This window comes from Tricharina praecox, assembly GCF_024521635.1.
Source record: "Tricharina praecox strain CBS 144465 chromosome Unknown BZA05scaffold_21, whole genome shotgun sequence".
Classification (NCBI taxonomy): domain Eukaryota; kingdom Fungi; phylum Ascomycota; class Pezizomycetes; order Pezizales; family Pyronemataceae; genus Tricharina; species Tricharina praecox.
The window spans coordinates 16993-33370 of record NW_026250423.1 but is presented as its reverse complement, the minus strand read 5'-3'; the positions used below and the strand labels follow the sequence as shown (position 1 = coordinate 33370).

Sequence of the window (16378 nt, the reverse complement as noted above, 5' to 3'; positions counted from 1 at the left end):
CTCCTTCCCACTTCTTCTTGCCTGCTTTCTCCCTCCTTTCCCCCCCACCACAACCACCTCCACACCCAAGTCATTCCAAACAACCCCAAATAACCCAAAACACACTCACACACACACCTCCCTCCCTCTCCCTCCACCACCACCACCGTCGCCTCGCTTTGCTCCCCCCCATCCATCCTTCTTCTTCTTCCATTCTCGCCTCGCACCTGCTCCTTTGTACTCCACGCTACCATTACCAACTACGGCGCTGCTGCGTTGATACCATACCAGTGGCCTTTGCGACTACTTGAACTCTCTGCTCCCCTCCGCTCCCGCCCTGCCGTAACTCTTGCCGCCTATCCAGCCCGCTCCGAATAAATAAACTACCATCTCGTCGCTGCATTTCGCCTTCTCACACACCCACCACTCACCGCCCACACCACACAGCCATCAAAACACGCCACCCTCCCCCCCTCCACCCCCCCCCCCCCCAAATCTTATCAGCCGAAGTTGCCTTCGATAAACTCCCTCCACACTCCCCTCAACACCGTCCAACAGCAACTGCAATAACAACCATAACAAAAACATCCATCCATCCACAACTGCTTCCGCTCCCGTCCTTGTCAACAACGCCTTCGTCACCTACCATCAACTTCTCCAACACCAACACAATAAACTCCTCAACATAACCCCATTCAACTCGTACATACTTCGCCATGTCGTTCGGTTACCAATATCAAGCAACATCCTCGTCGGGCGTCCGCTCTCGTAGGAACCCTCACCGTCCTTCCACTTCTCTCAAATCCTTCCAGATGGTCCGGCCAAGAGAGGAGCTGACAGACAGCCCAACAGTCCCAACTTTTGTTGAGAAGTTCGAGGCTGGTCGGTCGTTCGACGTGGAGGACGATTTCGCGTTCATTCCCGAGCTGTGCACGGAAGAGGAGGTATGTTTATCCATCGTTTGTGCGGTGTGCGGCGATCAAGGATCCATCCCACCCCTTCGTGTAGGAACCTACCCCCGCTGACATCTATCTCTCTCGATAGCGCATAATGCTTGATTCTGGCTCGGATCGTTCGTCGACGTCAAGCGGGTCCCCTCAATCGTCACCCCTACAACATCAGGTCCAGCCGTCACCTGCATACCCTCACCCTCCAGCGTACGCGAACATGTTCAGCAACAACATGCTCAAGTACTCGCCCGTCCCGTCGCGACAGCGCAACGCGATCCCCATCGTGAACCCCTCCACGGGTATGCGTGTGTCGTCGCCGTCTCCCAGCCGTGTCGGAACCCACAGCCTCTCGCGAAGGGCTTGGTAAACCACCAACTCCTGACCCCCCTCCACCCCATCCTACTAGACACAACACTATACGCAAAGTTCGGTAATGCGGCACGGCAATCATCCTCCAACCTCGAACTACTACCACTATCTACTCCTCCTCTCTTCTTCTTTTCCTCCTCCTACCTCTCTTCCGCTTTAGCGACTCGGCTTCGCTATGTTAATAGAATGCCTTGGTGTTAACAACTTGTACTTTTTTGGGTGTATCAAACCTTGGGATGGTGTTTTGTGCGCATTTGCTTTGCGTTCACGGTTGGGTTCCTTTTCCTCATTTCTGGGTTCTTGGAGTGTGGGTCATAAAAGAGTTGCGTTCGGGCTGCTGCATCTTTTTCTTTTCATGAAAAGCGAAAATCGGTTCCCTTTTTGCGGCTGGGGGCTATCGGTATAAATACTTCCACGTCATTGTTCTCTATTCACCTATACATAGTTTCTTCCTCTTCCTTTCCACTTTCGTCTCTTGTTTTTCTTCTGTAGTGCGGCGGTACGGTTGATTTCATTCGTTTCCTTTGTTACCGGGGATTATTATATCTTAGTCTTCTTTGGGAGTTTATGTCTTGGGAGGGTTTGGTTGGTTTGGTCGGTCGGTTCGGGGATCGGGGGCAGGTGGGAGCGGAGGAAGGGAGGGACTGGATAACAATTGGTGTCTTGATCGTTCTTTGTTTTACCCGAGTGCGTTTGATGACTTTTTATTCTGGTGGTGTTTTTTTGCTATGGGTGGATATCCAATTGCTTTTGTGGGCCTTGCAGATGGTTGGTTGGGGATTGGGATTGGGATTGGGAACGGTGGATTGGACGGGGTGGATTATTGTAGTTTGCTTGCTCTCTCTTTCTCTTTTGTTATGGATTTTCTACTCTGTTTTACTTACTGCTTTGCTGCAAGGTGCAAAAGGAGCTGGCTGGTGCAATGAATAGCGACTGATCTCTCGATACTTTATCTTTGGATGGTTCTTTTTTAGTTGAAACTTGGAACTTGGGGCGGTGTTGTTTTTTTGTCTTTTGGGGGGGAAGGGGTGGTGTTTGTGTACTCTACTACTACTACTACTACTACTACTACTACTACTACTACTACTATTATGTGTTTGCTTTGATACAACTTCATATCTGATTCCTTCCTGGTGGGCAGTGTGTATAACTTGGACCATGGTTGATCTACATTCTCGTCGATACCTACCGTACTCTGCCCTCATGGATACCCTGGTGCTGTATCTAGGTAGAGTACTGCTGGCAAGTTGCAATGGGTGAGGATCCTATGTCTATTACACAGACTCCACAGTCGGTGAGGATCAAGGTATTTCGCCGATCGAGGCCGTCACACGGACAGGTCCGCGCGGGGAGGGGGGGACACGCCAACGGTAGACTAGGTACTGTAGGTACGATGTGTCCGAGTACCTACAGAGCTAGATACAGCACCCACGTATCTAGCCAGAGCTACCTATGAAGGTGCAATACATAGTGGAGATAGCTCCAGCAGCACTGATGTGATCTCGGGTAAACAGGAGTGCGCAAAGACGTAAAGAACCGGCGACTCGATCGGCGTCTGCTCCGAGCCTCTCTTTGGGCCTCCACGTTGATGTTTACATACGAGAGTATGTACTCCACTAAGTTCTAACTGGTAGATAGCTAGAGCTAATCGGTTGATACTCTAATGTTAATGTTAATATTCTACGAAAGTCTGTGTCTGTGGAAAGTAAATATGAAAGTAAATGTAAAAGTAAATATGAAAGTAAATATGAAAGTGGAAAGTAACATTATGGCTATCTCGGCTCCGGCGCTGATCGGTACTCTACATATATCTCTCGAATCTCCCTCTCTGAGACTTGAGACTCTCTAAGATTCGAGATATGAGGCAGTAAGCTCGCTCGCTCGCTCGCAGCTCGCTAGGCGAGATGAAACGGAGATTGTGGTGGTGATGGTGGGGGGAGGAGGGCAAATTCTGGGTGGGTATGTGCACTACCCATACCGTATCTACTCTACCTACTTTACTTAGTGGGGCGGCGGCGGCGGTGATCGGGGTGGCGATGGAATGAATGTACTGTACTGTACGGTACTGTACGGTATCTAAGGGGGTGGAAGGCGATCGAATCTTGAGGTTCGATTCTCGAGGACTTCACGTGTGCGCCGTGCGCCGTGCGGGCTATGCGTCCTATGGGGGGGAAATCACTTTATTGACGGATCTATGAACCTAAGTAGATCGCGACGTTCACACCAAGGAGCTATGCGTCCTATGTAGGCGGGAATAGAGTAGTAGTTGCGGATATCTATCAATGTATATAGGAGTCCTGTGCCCGCCACAGGCGCTCGCCGCTCGCTACTCTACATCATTCTACTACCTGGTTTAGCCCTTAGGGAATCTAGATTCTAGGCACGGGGTGTTTACACTCGTATACTGTTGCGGCGGCGGCGGCGGCGGCGGAACTAGGTACTACCGGTATAATTCACTCGACCTTCATGGGGGCTCGTGATGCGTACGTGCGGCCATGACTCGTGATTCGTGACTCGTGACGCCCGGTGATCCTAGTGATAGTGTAGATGGATGGCCTTGAAGACTCCGGCCGCTCTGCTCCGCCACGAAGACGGCCAGTCTGTCAGCGCCCGTCACTGCTCTGTCTACGGATTGGATCGGATTGGATTGGATTGGATTACGCTCCACGCTCCACTCCACGCCGCCATCGTTGGAGTTGGAGCCAAAGTTGGAAGTTGGAGTCAGATTCGATATCCCGAGTGACGCGACGTGAGCCACGCCCTTCCCACGCCCTCCCCCACCCCCCACCGCACAGACGCTATTACATACACACGCGCAATGATGGAACTTGGCTGTCGTCATACGGGATTGCGCGAGAGCTTTGAGTGCCGCACTCCACTTTACTGCACTCCACTTTCACTTTGACTTTCGATTTTGTTTTTGTGTTTTTTGTTTTTTGTGTTTTGTTTTTTATGTTTTGCGTCACGCCGACTTCCGAGCAAGCATGCTCAAGCTCAAGCTTAAGGACCAGGCTTAAGCTTGATGTTGTACGCATACTCTCATCTAGTTCGATCATGGCCGGGTCCGAGCAAGGTGGGGCCTGGTGGGCCCGATGCTGGCAGCCAGGCAGCGGAATTTGTTTCTTAGATGTGAGTACTGAGCACTGAGCACCGAGGGATTCTCATGTGGTCTGTTTTCGTATGTCTGGGAGCTTGAGGTGCCGGCTTTCCAGGAGTCTGGACAGTGATCGACCGGAGGTTCCTGGTAGTGCTCCGGTATGTGCGTGTATCGGTAGTCGCTACGGCACATACGCAACAGTTTTGCCCTTCCTCCGGGGAGGGGAGATGGAGGGGCAGTTGTTAAAACGATGGTTGGAGGATTACACGTGACGTGAATTTGATATCTCCCACGGCGGCGCGGCCACCGCACTGGCATGCCCGCTCGGCGCTCGATGCAAGCTCTTTACTCTACCTCGAGCACCTACCCTGGCACTGCTGCACCCCAAGAGCTTCTTCATCTACGACCCCACTGTCACTATCAATGTTTCTGCGTGTGTACATAATGTAGGTTTCCCGTCCCCGTCCCCGCCCTCCAACACAAGCTCCCGCGCCTACAGACGTGCACCTACCGGTAGGTATGGACCCTGAGCCCAACAGGAAAATCTCGATCAAGGAGGGAACTTTCTGGAAACTGGTGCCTAGCGGTGGATTCGCAGACGGTGCGTGGCAGTGACTATGGTGGCAATGAAGTGGGGAAGCTGGCCCCTACTCTACCAAGGTTCACGGCCTGTGACGTAACCAAGTGTTCCTGATTTCTGGTGCCTGGACACGGTTTGTGGGAAATGCTTCTTCAAGTTCCGAGTAGATAATCGCTCTTTACATATCAAACGGGGATGAAGATGAGGTAAAGTACTCAGTACTGTGTCTCACTTTTCGGGAGCACGCACATCGGTACAGATAACTACAGCTCTATGGTTGATATTCTATGATCCAAAACCACCCTATGCGAATGGTTGCAAATCACCGGCGATGCCATTCGCAATACAAGAAGTTAAACAAACAGACCCAACAGGTATACATCGCTCATCCGCATCTAATACCAGATACTCCTGGTCCTATGGTGGGGCAGTCCCTCGGCGCCCTTGCTCTCCATCTCCTTGGCCGTATCGTACAAGTAAAAGTCGATGAGCACGGCATTGACGTTGGCGCCGGGGTGTTTGCGGAGGATCTCGCGCCGGATCATCTCGATACACCAGATGCTTGCGCCACGGATCTGACACTCCCACGGTGAGCCCGACGGGATGGCTTGGTGGGCTTTGATGTGTGCTTCGAGCTTCGGAGCGAACTGGAGACAGTGTAGTGTTGTCAAAGTAACGGGGACGCGGTAGTCCGCGAACATGGTCAGCTCATTGATGTCGTCAAAGTCACCGTGCGACTGCCCGTTGAAGCACGCCCAGAGGTCTGCACCGATCAGCTTTGGAGCGCTACAATCAAAAGGATGGACCACCTACCTGCAACGAGTATCTGCGCGCGCTTGTAGAAGTTCACCTGCCGGCCTTCGAATATGTGCTCGTCACGAAAGCACGGAAACTCGTCAGCGAGCTTCATGACGAGTGCAACAGCGGAGCCTTCGGCCTCGCCGATTAGCGCGGCAATACTGCCTTCATATCTCTGTGAGTCTCAGTATCAACTACACATGGCTGTACGTTCGCATACCTCGCAGAGAACCCCACCAGCTTCTCGCAGGCAGGCGATGCGTTCGGGAAGCAGGGGGACTTCTTCGGATGTGCTGGAGCGGAAAACGTGTGCGAGCAGGGCATCGGTGCAAATCTGGCTGTCCACCCAGAAGTAAGGACAGGTTATTGGGATGCCTGGGAACGTCAGTTGGTCCGAGATATTGGCTTCACAGCCGCAGCGACAGTATATACCTTCATCCAGCGCCCTCTGTAACACAGCTACAATACTCCAATACCCCGTCCACCTCTTTCCCCTGTACTCAATTGCAAATCTCTTCGCCGCATCGAGCTCCGACCAGAACGAAAAGTTCAGTAGATCCATCGTAAAGATGAAGTTCGCCGTCTCCGCGGTCCTCTCCTTCGGGTGGAGCTCGTGCGTCGACCACGTCGACGTGGAGTACTCCTTCGCCTCCATAGCACCGTAGATCTTCTCCGCCGCAGCCACAATGTGTTCGCGCGAGAGAGCGACGTCGATAGCGTTGTCGACAATGAATTGGGCATCCCTCAGGACATTGATTTTGGGTTTCGAGACCACGGCTGGAGCGTTGCGGCCCAACAGCGCTGCGCGCATGAAGTCGAGCAGGTCATGATCGATTTCGTCGTCGGGAACACCCATGGCTGATACGAGAAAGCTGTCGAGAGCGGAGGATCGACTGAGTGATTGTCTTTGTTGGCGTGCCTGTGGTGCCTGTGGAATGTTGAGGAAGGAAGGGGTCACTCGAGCACCGACTCCTTGGGTGGAACGACTAGCTTGGTTACAGCTCTAAGAATTTATTGTCGCACGGACCGGACAGGGCAACACGTGACCCCCATAGAGCCACTTTAGCGGATGCACCTTCCAGGGTTGTCGCCGCGCACCTACCAACGCGTTCGCGACGAGTATCCTAGCACACAGGCAATCTGCGCCCTGTCCAGCCATCCAGAGCTGCTCCAAGCTTTCCCCACCACCGCCACGAACCGTCGAGGCTCCGTACGACCGCAGGCAGCGACAAACGAGTACTTTATACTCAATCATCCAGTCCTCCTCCCCTTCGTTTCCTCAGATCAATCAGCAAGGATGGGTAGAGATACTCGCCCCAAACAGGCCGTGGGCGGCTCGCTCTTCACGAGGATCAAAGAGGTATGGCAAACAAATACTCCTCGCGGGTGCTTCTACTGACACAGCTAACCACGCCTTACAGTCCCGAGTACTCCTCATCGGCGCCGGCGGTGTCGGATGCGAGCTCCTCAAGAACCTTGTCCTGACGGGCTTCGGTGAGATCCACCTCGTGGATCTCGACACGATCGATCTGAGCAACCTCAACCGGCAGTTTCTGTTTGGCATGCAGCACATCAAGAAATCGAAGGCTATCGCACGTCGTCCCGAGCTACCTCGTTTATCGGCGGAACTGACTGGGTCGTCTCCGGGGATTTAGGTGGCGAAAGAGACCGCGGGCAAGTTCAATCCGAACGTCAAGATCGAAGCGATCCACGCAAACATCAAGGATCCGCAATTCAACATCAAATGGTTCAAGCGTTTCAACTTGGTCTTTAACGCACTCGACAATGTGGACGCCAGAAGACATGTCAACCGCATGTGTTTGACGGCGAACGTGCCTCTTATCGAGAGCGGAACTACGGGGTACCACGGTCAGGTGCAGCCAATCAAGCAGGTTTGCGACACCAATTGCATGATCTATGGGGGGCGGGGGAGGAGAGCGGACTCTTATATTTCGGGATTACGTAGGGAGTGACAGAGTGCTATGATTGCAACGAGAAACCGGTGGCCAAGAGCTTTCCTGTGTGCACCATCAGGAGTACGCCGAGTCAACCGATCCACTGCATAGTCTGGGCCAAGAGTTACCTCTTCGCTGAGGTGTTTGGAACGTCTGAGGAGAGCACGCCGGAGCTGGACCAGAGTGAAGACTCCGAGAATGGTGAGTTCCCGGCACTTTAGCTGGTTGCAGCCGTTCGCGCACCGTGATTGACTTGATGCAACTAGCGCAGGAAATCTCCAACCTCAAGCGCGAAGCGGAGGAGCTCAAAAATATCCGCGAGAAGATGGAATCGCCGGATTTCGCTGCGTCCATCTTCGACAAAGTATTTAAGCGCGATATCGAGCGATTGCTGTCGATGGAGGACATGTGGATTACCAGGACTCCCCCAAAGCTCCTCGATCATGCCAAGATTGCGGAGGAGGCAAGTGGTTTGGGCCCCGAAGTCGCCGCGAATGATCAACAGAAATGGTCCTTGGCCGAGAACTATGCGGTGTTTGCCGACAGTGTCAAGCGTCTTGCAGCGAGGGTTTTGGAGCTCAAAACTAGTGCGAAGGAGGGAGAAGCACCGCCGATACTGAGCTTCGACAAGGACGATGAGGACACCCTCGATTTCGTCGCTGCTGGTGCCAACTTGAGATCGTACATCTTCGGCATCGAGTTGAGGACCAAGTTCGATATCAAGCGTGAGCCTAATACTGTCTCGTTTCTGGCTGGACCACTGACAATGCGCAGAAATGGCGGGAAACATCATTCCTGCGATTGCTACCACGAACGCCATCACGGCTGGAATGTGTGTGCTTCAAGCGTTTAAATTTCTCAAGGATGATGTCAAGTCTGGCAGGATGGTAAGTAAGATCATCCCCTAGCTTTTCCTGAGCTGCCGATGTTGACGTCAAAGGTCTTCATCGCCAAAAGCGACATAAAGGCCCTGAACGGCACACTCCTAGACGTTCCAAATCCGAATTGCCCGACCTGTGGCGTTGCACGGTTGGCTGTCGAGGCAAATATCAACCGTGCTACTCTCGGTGAACTCGTAGAGAAGGTTGTCCGTGGCCGCTTTGGATACGGAGACCTCAGTATCCTGACATCGGAAATGCTTTACGATCCCGACTTCGAGGATAACTTGGAAAAGCCGCTCAAGGAGTTGGGCTTCGGTGAAGAGACGTTCGTCACTGTCATCGACGATGATGAGTCTGGCGATGTTCAACCTCGAGTCAACCTTGTCATCGCCGTCACCCACAAGTAAGCTAGATATTCCTAGATATACCGGGAACAAACACTAACCATTTTCAGCGAGGCACTCGATGAGTCTATCCCTCTCCCGGAGAAGGTCGAGATCCCTCGGAAGCTGAAGACCGAGCAGGAGGTAAGCGAAGAGGATGACGACGAGGAGCTGATTCCGATTATTCTTGACAACGGCGTCAAGCATGCGCTTGAAAATCCGGACGAGAATGGAGTCGTCAAGAAGCGAAAGCTCGATGGAGACCTTGCCGTCGGCGAGAGTAGACCCAGCAAGAAGCAACTTGTCGGTAGGCCTGTGGACGGACCGATCGATGTGGATGACGACGGTTCTATCATGATCGATTAGACGAACACCGTCAATACACCATACTGCTACCATAGTTTCTTATTTTTCTTTGCGCTTGTTGACTTGTATTACTTAGGTTCCTTCCTTCACTTGTATCTTCCTCTCTTTCTGTTTGGTATTCATAAATTGTGGGCTGGAGTGCAACTGCTTCTGGGTTTCGTCATGTCCTTACCATTTACACCGGGTGTCTGTCTTTCTGCTGGTTCCCGTCTCCCTATCTGTCCAAGTGCCTTTCCATCTCCGTGTCTGTCTGCCGACGTAGTGGGAGGACCATATATACACAACCGCGAGCCTACCTTCACCGTCATCATGTGCACCCAAGCCCACCATCAACCACAATCTCTGCGCCATTCATGTATCCATTCCCGACCAAAAACACCACCGCATCCGCCACCTCCTCGGGCACACCAAACCTGCCAGCCGGCGTAGCCCCCAGCGCCGCCTCCCTCGCCGCCCCCGTCATCCCAGTGGTCATATCGGTCTCCACATACCCCGGGGTGATGACATTGACCCTGACGCCGCCTGGCCCCATCTCTACCGCCAACGCCCTCGAGAACCCGACCACACCCGCCTTCGACGCAGCGTAAACACTGCTGCCGGCGATATGTCTATGCAGGCCCAGCACGCTGCCGATATTAACGATGCAACCGGCCTTGCGTACGAGCATGTTCCGCCCGATCGCGCGGCTGGCATAGATGCTTCCGAGCAGGTTCGTCTCCAGCGTTGCGGCGATGGCGGACTGCGACGTGCGCACCAGCAGCGCGTTGCACGAGACGCCCGCCGCGTTGATCAGCACGTCGATGTCCTTGTGTGAGCGCCGGATCGTTTCCCACAGCTCGACGGAGCTGACGGAGCCCGTGATTGTCGTGTGCGGCTGGGTGGGGTGCGCGGGGAGCGTGGCGAGCGCGGCGGTGAGCTGCGAGGTGGTGCGCGAGAGCAGGATGATGGATGCGCCGAGCGATGCGAACCGTTGCGCAATGCTTAGGCCGATGCCCCGCGAGGCGCCGGTTATGAGGATTCGCTTTGTGAGGTGGGGTGTTGTGGACATGGTGGGGGGATTGACTCGAGGGTTGGGCGAGAGGTAGGGAGCGGAACACCACAAGCTTCAGTGAGCTATTGCAACCGAAATCAATTATGACGATGTAGATGTAACGCGATGGAATCACCAATTGCTGAACATACAAACAGACAAACACACTGCCTCCGATCCTCCTATAACCCACAGCTCAACCAGCACAGGAGCTAACCAATTCATCCAGCCTTCCTCCCTCCCAAAAATCCATCTATCATCCACCCCACCTAGATATCCATCTATCACCATTACCGCAAATGCATAACTCCACACATAAGTACCCACCCAGACAACCGTGACAAAAACGCAAAGACCAAAGAAAAGAGAAGAGACAGCTCCAGGTATATTCTTTACTCCCAATCCTTAGGTGTAGTAAAGTTACTCCTCGGGCGGCCAATAGTCTCGACATGGAAACCAATCTGCTCCAGCTGCTTCTGATCCAAAATCAACCTACCATCAAAGATGAACGCAGGTTTGTTCATGCTCTCATAGACACGCTTGTAGTCGAGGTTTGCACATTTGAACTCGTCCCACTCGGTGCATACGACGACCGCATCCGCGCCGGCACACGCAGAGTACGCATCCTCAGCGATCGAGACCTGCTTCTGCAGATCCGCCAGATCATCGGTGACGCCGGGCTCGGTGAGGTCGAGCCAGATTTGGGATTCGGCGACTTTGGGATCGTAGATGGCGACGTTGGCACGCTCGGCGCGGAGATACTTGCACAGGGTGATGGCGGGAGACTCGCGGGTATCGCCGGTGTCCTTCTTGAAGGCAAAGCCGAGGATAGCCACCTTCTTGCCGGTGAGAGTATTGAAGAGACAGGAGATGATGCGGTTCAGGAAGCGCTTCTTTTGGTATTCGTTCATTTCAACGACCTGGCGCCAGTATGCGGCAACCTCGGGGAGGTGCAAGCTCTCACTGAGGTATACCAGGTTGAGAATGTCCTTCTGGAAGCAGCTGCCACCGAAGCCGACACTGGCCTTGAGGAACTTGGGGCCGATTCGAGAGTCGAGACCGCAAGCGTAGCCGACCTCGTCGACATCGGCTCCGGTAGCCTCGCAAATGGCTGAAAGAGCATTGATGGACGAGATCCTCTGAGCCAACATGGCGTTTGCGGCGAGCTTCGACAGCTCAGACGACCACAGATTCATGGTGATGATCTGCTCGCGGCGAACCCACCCGGCGTAGACATCTGCGAGCGAGGCGGCTGCGGATCGACCAGCGTCCGTGTTCAACGAACCGATCAGGACACGGTCGGGGTTCATCAGATCGGCGATGGCCGTGCCTTCAGCGAGGAACTCGGGGTTGGAGAGGATATCGAATCGAATTCCAGGACGAGAGTTGGCTTCGAGCTGCACGATAATCAGCAAACCATCCAACGTGGTATACCCATCCCCAGGAGGAAGAAAGAACATACAATGAAGCGCATGCTCTGCGCAGTCCTACATGGAACAGTGCTCTTCTCGACGACAATCTTGTCACCCTGCGCAACCCTCGCAATGTGTCTCGTAGCACTCTCAACATAACCCAGATCGGCGGCATATCCGGCACCCATCCCCTTGGTTTTGGTGGGGGTGTTGACCGAGACAAAGATCAGATCCGCATCGATGATACCCTGATCCACATCGGTGGAGAAGAACAAGTTCTTTCCGCGGCAGGCTTTGACGACGTCCTCCAGACCCGGCTCGTAGATGGGAAGCACATCTGAGTTCCAGGCTGCGATTCTAGCCGCGTTGAGATCCACGATCGTTACTTGGATGTGAGGGTTCTTGAAGGCAATGACAGCGCATGTGGGACCACCTGGAAGGGACAACGACAGGTCAGCAAACTATCCCGTGCGCAGTCCCGGGTCGAAGTGCAAAAAGCCATCCGATCATCAAACGGAAGAGAGGAGAGTGAGAGCCCATACCGACATAGCCAGCGCCGAGGCAGCAGATTTTCTCTACCTTCTTGTGCGGTACATCAATCGCATCCAGCGGCCTGCTCAATCGCTGGGCAGCGGGAGTAACGGCTCCCGACCTATGGTCCATAAAAATGCTGGCTGGAATCGACGTGGGGAGTATCGTATCCATCTTTTCTGCGTGCGATTCGATCTTTCGTGAAGCCTTGAGTAGGATTAGGTGTCGAGATTGAAATTATAGAGCTCTGGTAATCTTATTTAAGCTAGTGAGGGAGCTTCGGAATGGCGTGTCAGTCTTAAGATCGATAGAGTACTCGTGTTCAATAGGGTCGAGGTGCCTACACGGCTGAAGACTTCGTAACAGGAAGAAAAAAGAAGAAAAAGATGCAGAGAACTCGAGTGAAGCTTAGTGCTGGGTATAGATGAACGGACAAAGATATGATGGAGAGATTTACGAATTGGTAGATGGGGGCACCGGGTATTTAACGCACGAGAGGAGGATAAGAAGGAACGAAGGAGATGATGATGCTACATAGAAGTGTGGGCATGGACTTGATCGGGATTGGTTCCCTCAGGGGCTATCCTCGAGGTCGGCGGGGGGAGGGGGAGGGGGGAGGAAAGTGGTGGGGCGGGCGGTGTTGGGCAAAGTTAGCTGCTCGGCTCTCGTTCGTTCGGTACCTGGCTAGCTTGTACCCAGCTGTCACAACACGAGATATCCGATTGATCCCTCAGCAGGCAATCGAGCAACAATCGAGCAATCACGGACTTGTAGAGCTGCAAGGGGTAAGGCTTTCCGGCGCGGTGGGCATGGGTTGTGCTAGCCCGCATGGCACGGCAGGAGCCCACCAACCAGTGTTTGTATGTGAAGAATTCCGAGTCCTCACACTCTTCATGCTAACCGCAAGCATCGGTCCGGCATACATGGTCACAGATAGCAATTGATTGATTGATACCGAGATTCTATGGCTACCGAGTGGACAGGCGGCCTCGGAGAGACGAGACATGTTGCACATCACAGCTTGCCACTGCTTACTTGGTGTCCCAGCACCCGGCGCAGGCCTCCAGCGCGGATCTAGCTACTGGATACAAGCAACAACGCAAGAGATCTTCGGCCTTCAGGCGAACTTTTGGCCTCAATCATGCATGCACCTATCTTTCACCATGCCGTAGAAAAGTCGTTGGCATATTGTAGGCGCTCTACGTGCGCACAGACTGAGACTTGATTCTTATGTAGAGCATGTGCTCTAGATATGTACACGGTCTCCGCCGAGTGTCGTGAGCATGCGAGACATAAGGATGAGTATGTATGTACAATATTTTCTTTGCTATCAGTGGGAGGTAGCTAAAAATTCCCACTTCTACGCTTCCCGTCCTCCTCCGAGTAGCTGCGCACTTTCTTTGCCGTCTTCCTCTTCCGAGCTTTCTTCTTCATTATCATCCTCGTCGTCCTCACCACCCTCGTCTTCACCGTCGTCACTCTCTTCCTCTTCGCTCTCCTCCTCCTCTTCGCTTTCCTCATCTTCCTCTTCCGATTCGTCGCTTGCCAAAAAGTCCTCTAAGCTGGTCTCTACCTTGCCATTCGACTTTGGAGCCGTCACTCCATGGTCTTTATCCTCGAGCTGTGAAAACCTCGGGCTCCCCACTACAGGGCTGCCGAATGCCGAGCCCCCACCGAATGCTGGACTACCAGATCGGCCAGATCCCTTGGACCCGATAGCCATCGCAGCACTAAGCGCTCCCTTCGTTATCGTGCCCTCCGTCGCCGGTGGCGGCTCTCGCAACGAAGGACTTGGCGCCCGACTGACACTGATCCACTCAGGGAGTGCTTCGTAGCCCCGGATGCTTTCCTCTTTTCCTAGCACCATCGCAGCTGAGCCAATGGTGAGGTCTTCGCGCCCCGTCGACGGACTCGGTGCCTGCGGTGTTGGCTTTGGTGCGAGAAGTAGGAGTGTTGCTAGTTGCGTGGATGATGATATCGCCAGTAGTGACTTGTAAAGTCGTGCTCGGTCTCGCAGATCATAGGACATGTCATATCGTGCCAATAGTAGAATATATGAAAAAAGCAATGCGATGGGATGCTTCTGTGCTTCATCGCCATACTCGTCACCGACGTCGCTGTCGCTCGACTGTTGAGGGGGGGAAGGCGCGGAAGGTTGAGTCCGATTGAGATGGTGTGCGTACACCTTGGCGGCCAGGAGGACAATCTGCTGTTTTGCTTGGTCGGACTCGGACGGGAAGTTTTTCGCAAGTATCCGTAGCGTGTCCGCCGCAACGTTATTGCCGTCATCCATGCCGGAAAACTCACCCACGAGCCATATTATGCTCGCCCGGGCCGTCGGGTTTATTGCTGTGTCGAGCGCCCGCGCCAAGCGAATGACAGTCTTCGAGTGGGCAGCTGGATTCTGCTGGATGATGTGGCGGATCACTGTCAGTGACTCGGCAACTAATGTCCCATCCAAAGACTCGACTTGTCTCAGAAGCACACGCAGGCATCGGGCAGCATTCCGTGTCTCGCTCTGCGCACATCTTCCGATTGCTCGCACGGCCTCCTTGACTAGCTCCTTATCGTAACCCTGAGCGAAGTATTCCAGCTCCGAGAGAATTAGGTTCTTTGTATACGTGTTGACGAACGGAAATATGAGGGTCAACGCTTCCAGTTTGAGTCGCCAGATATGCGGAGGGTCCAGATGTTGTACGAGGAAATGAGTTGCAAACGGCGAAAATGGCTGAGGGTTTTCGAGAGCGACGGAAACGATACTGATCAGTGCGATGTGCTGAATGTCGACTTGGGCGCGCAGCAAACTGACCAACGGGCCGGCAAGTTTCACGAGGTAGTCCGGAGGAGCAAGATGTCGGTATACCCGCGCAACGGCGACGATAACCTGTGTCGTTTGTTATCAGCAAGACAAGCCCAGGTAAACTCGGACGCCTTCTGTTTCCTTACCGCGCTATTCCGGCTCTGTAACAAAGGCGGACAGGCTCGCAGGAATAACTCCAAGTCTGTATCTATTCCACGAGCGAGATTTCCCCCACCTTCTTCATCCGAATAGAATTCTTTGTCACCGCTGGCCTTTGCCTTTGCCTTCTCCTTCTTTGCGGACTTGCTTCCCATCGGAAAGCTCTTCCTCGCATACCCCGTCAACAGCCTCAGCACAGCTAGCTGCCCCCACTCATCCATATCTATCATCATCTTGACCAGATTCCGGTAATGTGGGTGTATCAGATCGTATCTGTCCGGACACGTCTCGAGAACCGCCACCACCGCTGCACCCACCACATAATAACTCCTGTCCCCGAGTAGTGTCCCCAAATGGTCCGCCAGTTGCGGCATGGTCGTTGGATCCAATTTGTAGCATTTCGGAATCGCTAGGGCAGCGCATTTCCGTACGTACGCCGACATGTCCGTCACTCCCTTCTTGATAGCTAATGCCACGATCTGAGAGATGACCGGTACTCGAATCCCCGACATCACGCGGATCGCCATCGCTCGGACGACTTGGTTTTGATCGTTCAGCGCCTTCTGGATCGTGTTGATGGATAATAGCGCTAGGTCGGGTTCGGATTCGGCATATCGTAGGAGGTATATGTAGACCATCTTCTTGATCTCGAGCGTCGGCGAAGCCACGTTCTTGACAACGTCGGCGAAGAACTCGGAACAATCGGTGCCGCGGGACATCATCTGCGCGTGTTATCAGCATCCCATTCACATACCCAAGCGCCTGTGCGGGAGCCTTACAGTGATGACCCTTCGTAGACCGTCTAGTACTTCGCGATCCATCCGACTGTTCAACAACTTCCTTGTCTCCCTCGACGACGTGTGTTTACCGCCATCCCGCCGTCCTGTCCTTCCAGCAGCAGAGGCCGACTGTGCAGCTTCGAGAGTGAGATCCCTAGCTGTTTCGAGGAAGCCCGATATCCGGGACAGTGATTCCATTTTCTGGCGATAGGTGTTGATGGGCCGAAGCTATGGAGAATTGCGGGGCTGAGGCGATATGGCTGGCCGGGGATGGCTTGCTTGGGCCCGATTAATGACGCACGAGGGCGC

The 16378-nt window shown here is 53.6% G+C and overlaps 7 protein-coding genes across 7 annotated transcripts; 3 read left to right on the top strand and 4 right to left on the bottom strand.

Annotated features, from left to right (window-relative positions):
- Nucleotides 1-493: 493 nt before the first annotated feature.
- On the top strand, nucleotides 494-1385 carry BZA05DRAFT_122875 (uncharacterized protein). Its single transcript, XM_051478705.1, has 2 exons — nucleotides 494-923; nucleotides 1024-1385. Exons 1-2 carry the CDS (start codon nucleotides 696-698, stop codon nucleotides 1294-1296), a joined length of 501 nt encoding a protein of 166 aa, XP_051337244.1. The 5' UTR covers nucleotides 494-695; the 3' UTR covers nucleotides 1297-1385.
- BZA05DRAFT_122896 (uncharacterized protein) lies at nucleotides 1386-2573 on the top strand. Its single transcript, XM_051478706.1, has 4 exons — nucleotides 1386-1648; nucleotides 1778-1878; nucleotides 1940-2026; nucleotides 2111-2573. The coding sequence occupies exons 1-4, from the start codon at nucleotides 1474-1476 to the stop codon at nucleotides 2222-2224; spliced, it is 477 nt and encodes a 158-aa protein (XP_051337243.1). The 5' UTR covers nucleotides 1386-1473; the 3' UTR covers nucleotides 2225-2573.
- A 2644-nt stretch (nucleotides 2574-5217) lies between these two features.
- On the bottom strand, nucleotides 5218-6761 carry BZA05DRAFT_404782 (uncharacterized protein). Its single transcript, XM_051484351.1, has 4 exons — nucleotides 6206-6761; nucleotides 5994-6148; nucleotides 5789-5948; nucleotides 5218-5738 (listed from the first exon to the last, which is right to left on the bottom strand). Exons 1-4 carry the CDS (start codon nucleotides 6627-6629, stop codon nucleotides 5371-5373), a joined length of 1107 nt encoding a protein of 368 aa, XP_051337242.1. The 5' UTR covers nucleotides 6630-6761; the 3' UTR covers nucleotides 5218-5370.
- Nucleotides 6762-6878: 117 nt separating this feature from the next.
- Nucleotides 6879-9512, top strand: BZA05DRAFT_122784 (ubiquitin-activating enzyme E1 3). The gene is made up of 8 exons (XM_051478704.1): nucleotides 6879-7133; nucleotides 7195-7365; nucleotides 7429-7665; nucleotides 7740-7929; nucleotides 7995-8453; nucleotides 8503-8615; nucleotides 8669-9012; nucleotides 9064-9512. The coding sequence occupies exons 1-8, from the start codon at nucleotides 7071-7073 to the stop codon at nucleotides 9356-9358; spliced, it is 1872 nt and encodes a 623-aa protein (XP_051337241.1). The 5' UTR covers nucleotides 6879-7070; the 3' UTR covers nucleotides 9359-9512.
- On the bottom strand, nucleotides 9507-10457 carry BZA05DRAFT_122739 (uncharacterized protein). Its single transcript, XM_051478703.1, has one exon. The coding sequence runs from the start codon at nucleotides 10404-10406 to the stop codon at nucleotides 9666-9668; it is 741 nt and encodes a 246-aa protein (XP_051337240.1). The 5' UTR covers nucleotides 10407-10457; the 3' UTR covers nucleotides 9507-9665.
- Nucleotides 10458-10780: 323 nt separating this feature from the next.
- Nucleotides 10781-12463, bottom strand: BZA05DRAFT_426544 (UDP-glucose/GDP-mannose dehydrogenase family, NAD binding domain-containing protein; the record flags this gene model as incomplete). Its single annotated transcript, XM_051486014.1, has 3 exons — nucleotides 10781-11785; nucleotides 11851-12233; nucleotides 12343-12463. 3 exons carry the CDS (start codon nucleotides 12461-12463, stop codon nucleotides 10781-10783), a joined length of 1509 nt encoding a protein of 502 aa, XP_051337239.1.
- Nucleotides 12464-13514: 1051 nt separating this feature from the next.
- Nucleotides 13515-16339, bottom strand: BZA05DRAFT_431062 (adaptin N terminal region-domain-containing protein). The gene is made up of 3 exons (XM_051486175.1): nucleotides 16070-16339; nucleotides 15278-16012; nucleotides 13515-15215 (listed from the first exon to the last, which is right to left on the bottom strand). Exons 1-3 carry the CDS (start codon nucleotides 16265-16267, stop codon nucleotides 13692-13694), a joined length of 2457 nt encoding a protein of 818 aa, XP_051337238.1. The 5' UTR covers nucleotides 16268-16339; the 3' UTR covers nucleotides 13515-13691.
- Nucleotides 16340-16378: the final 39 nt, after the last annotated feature.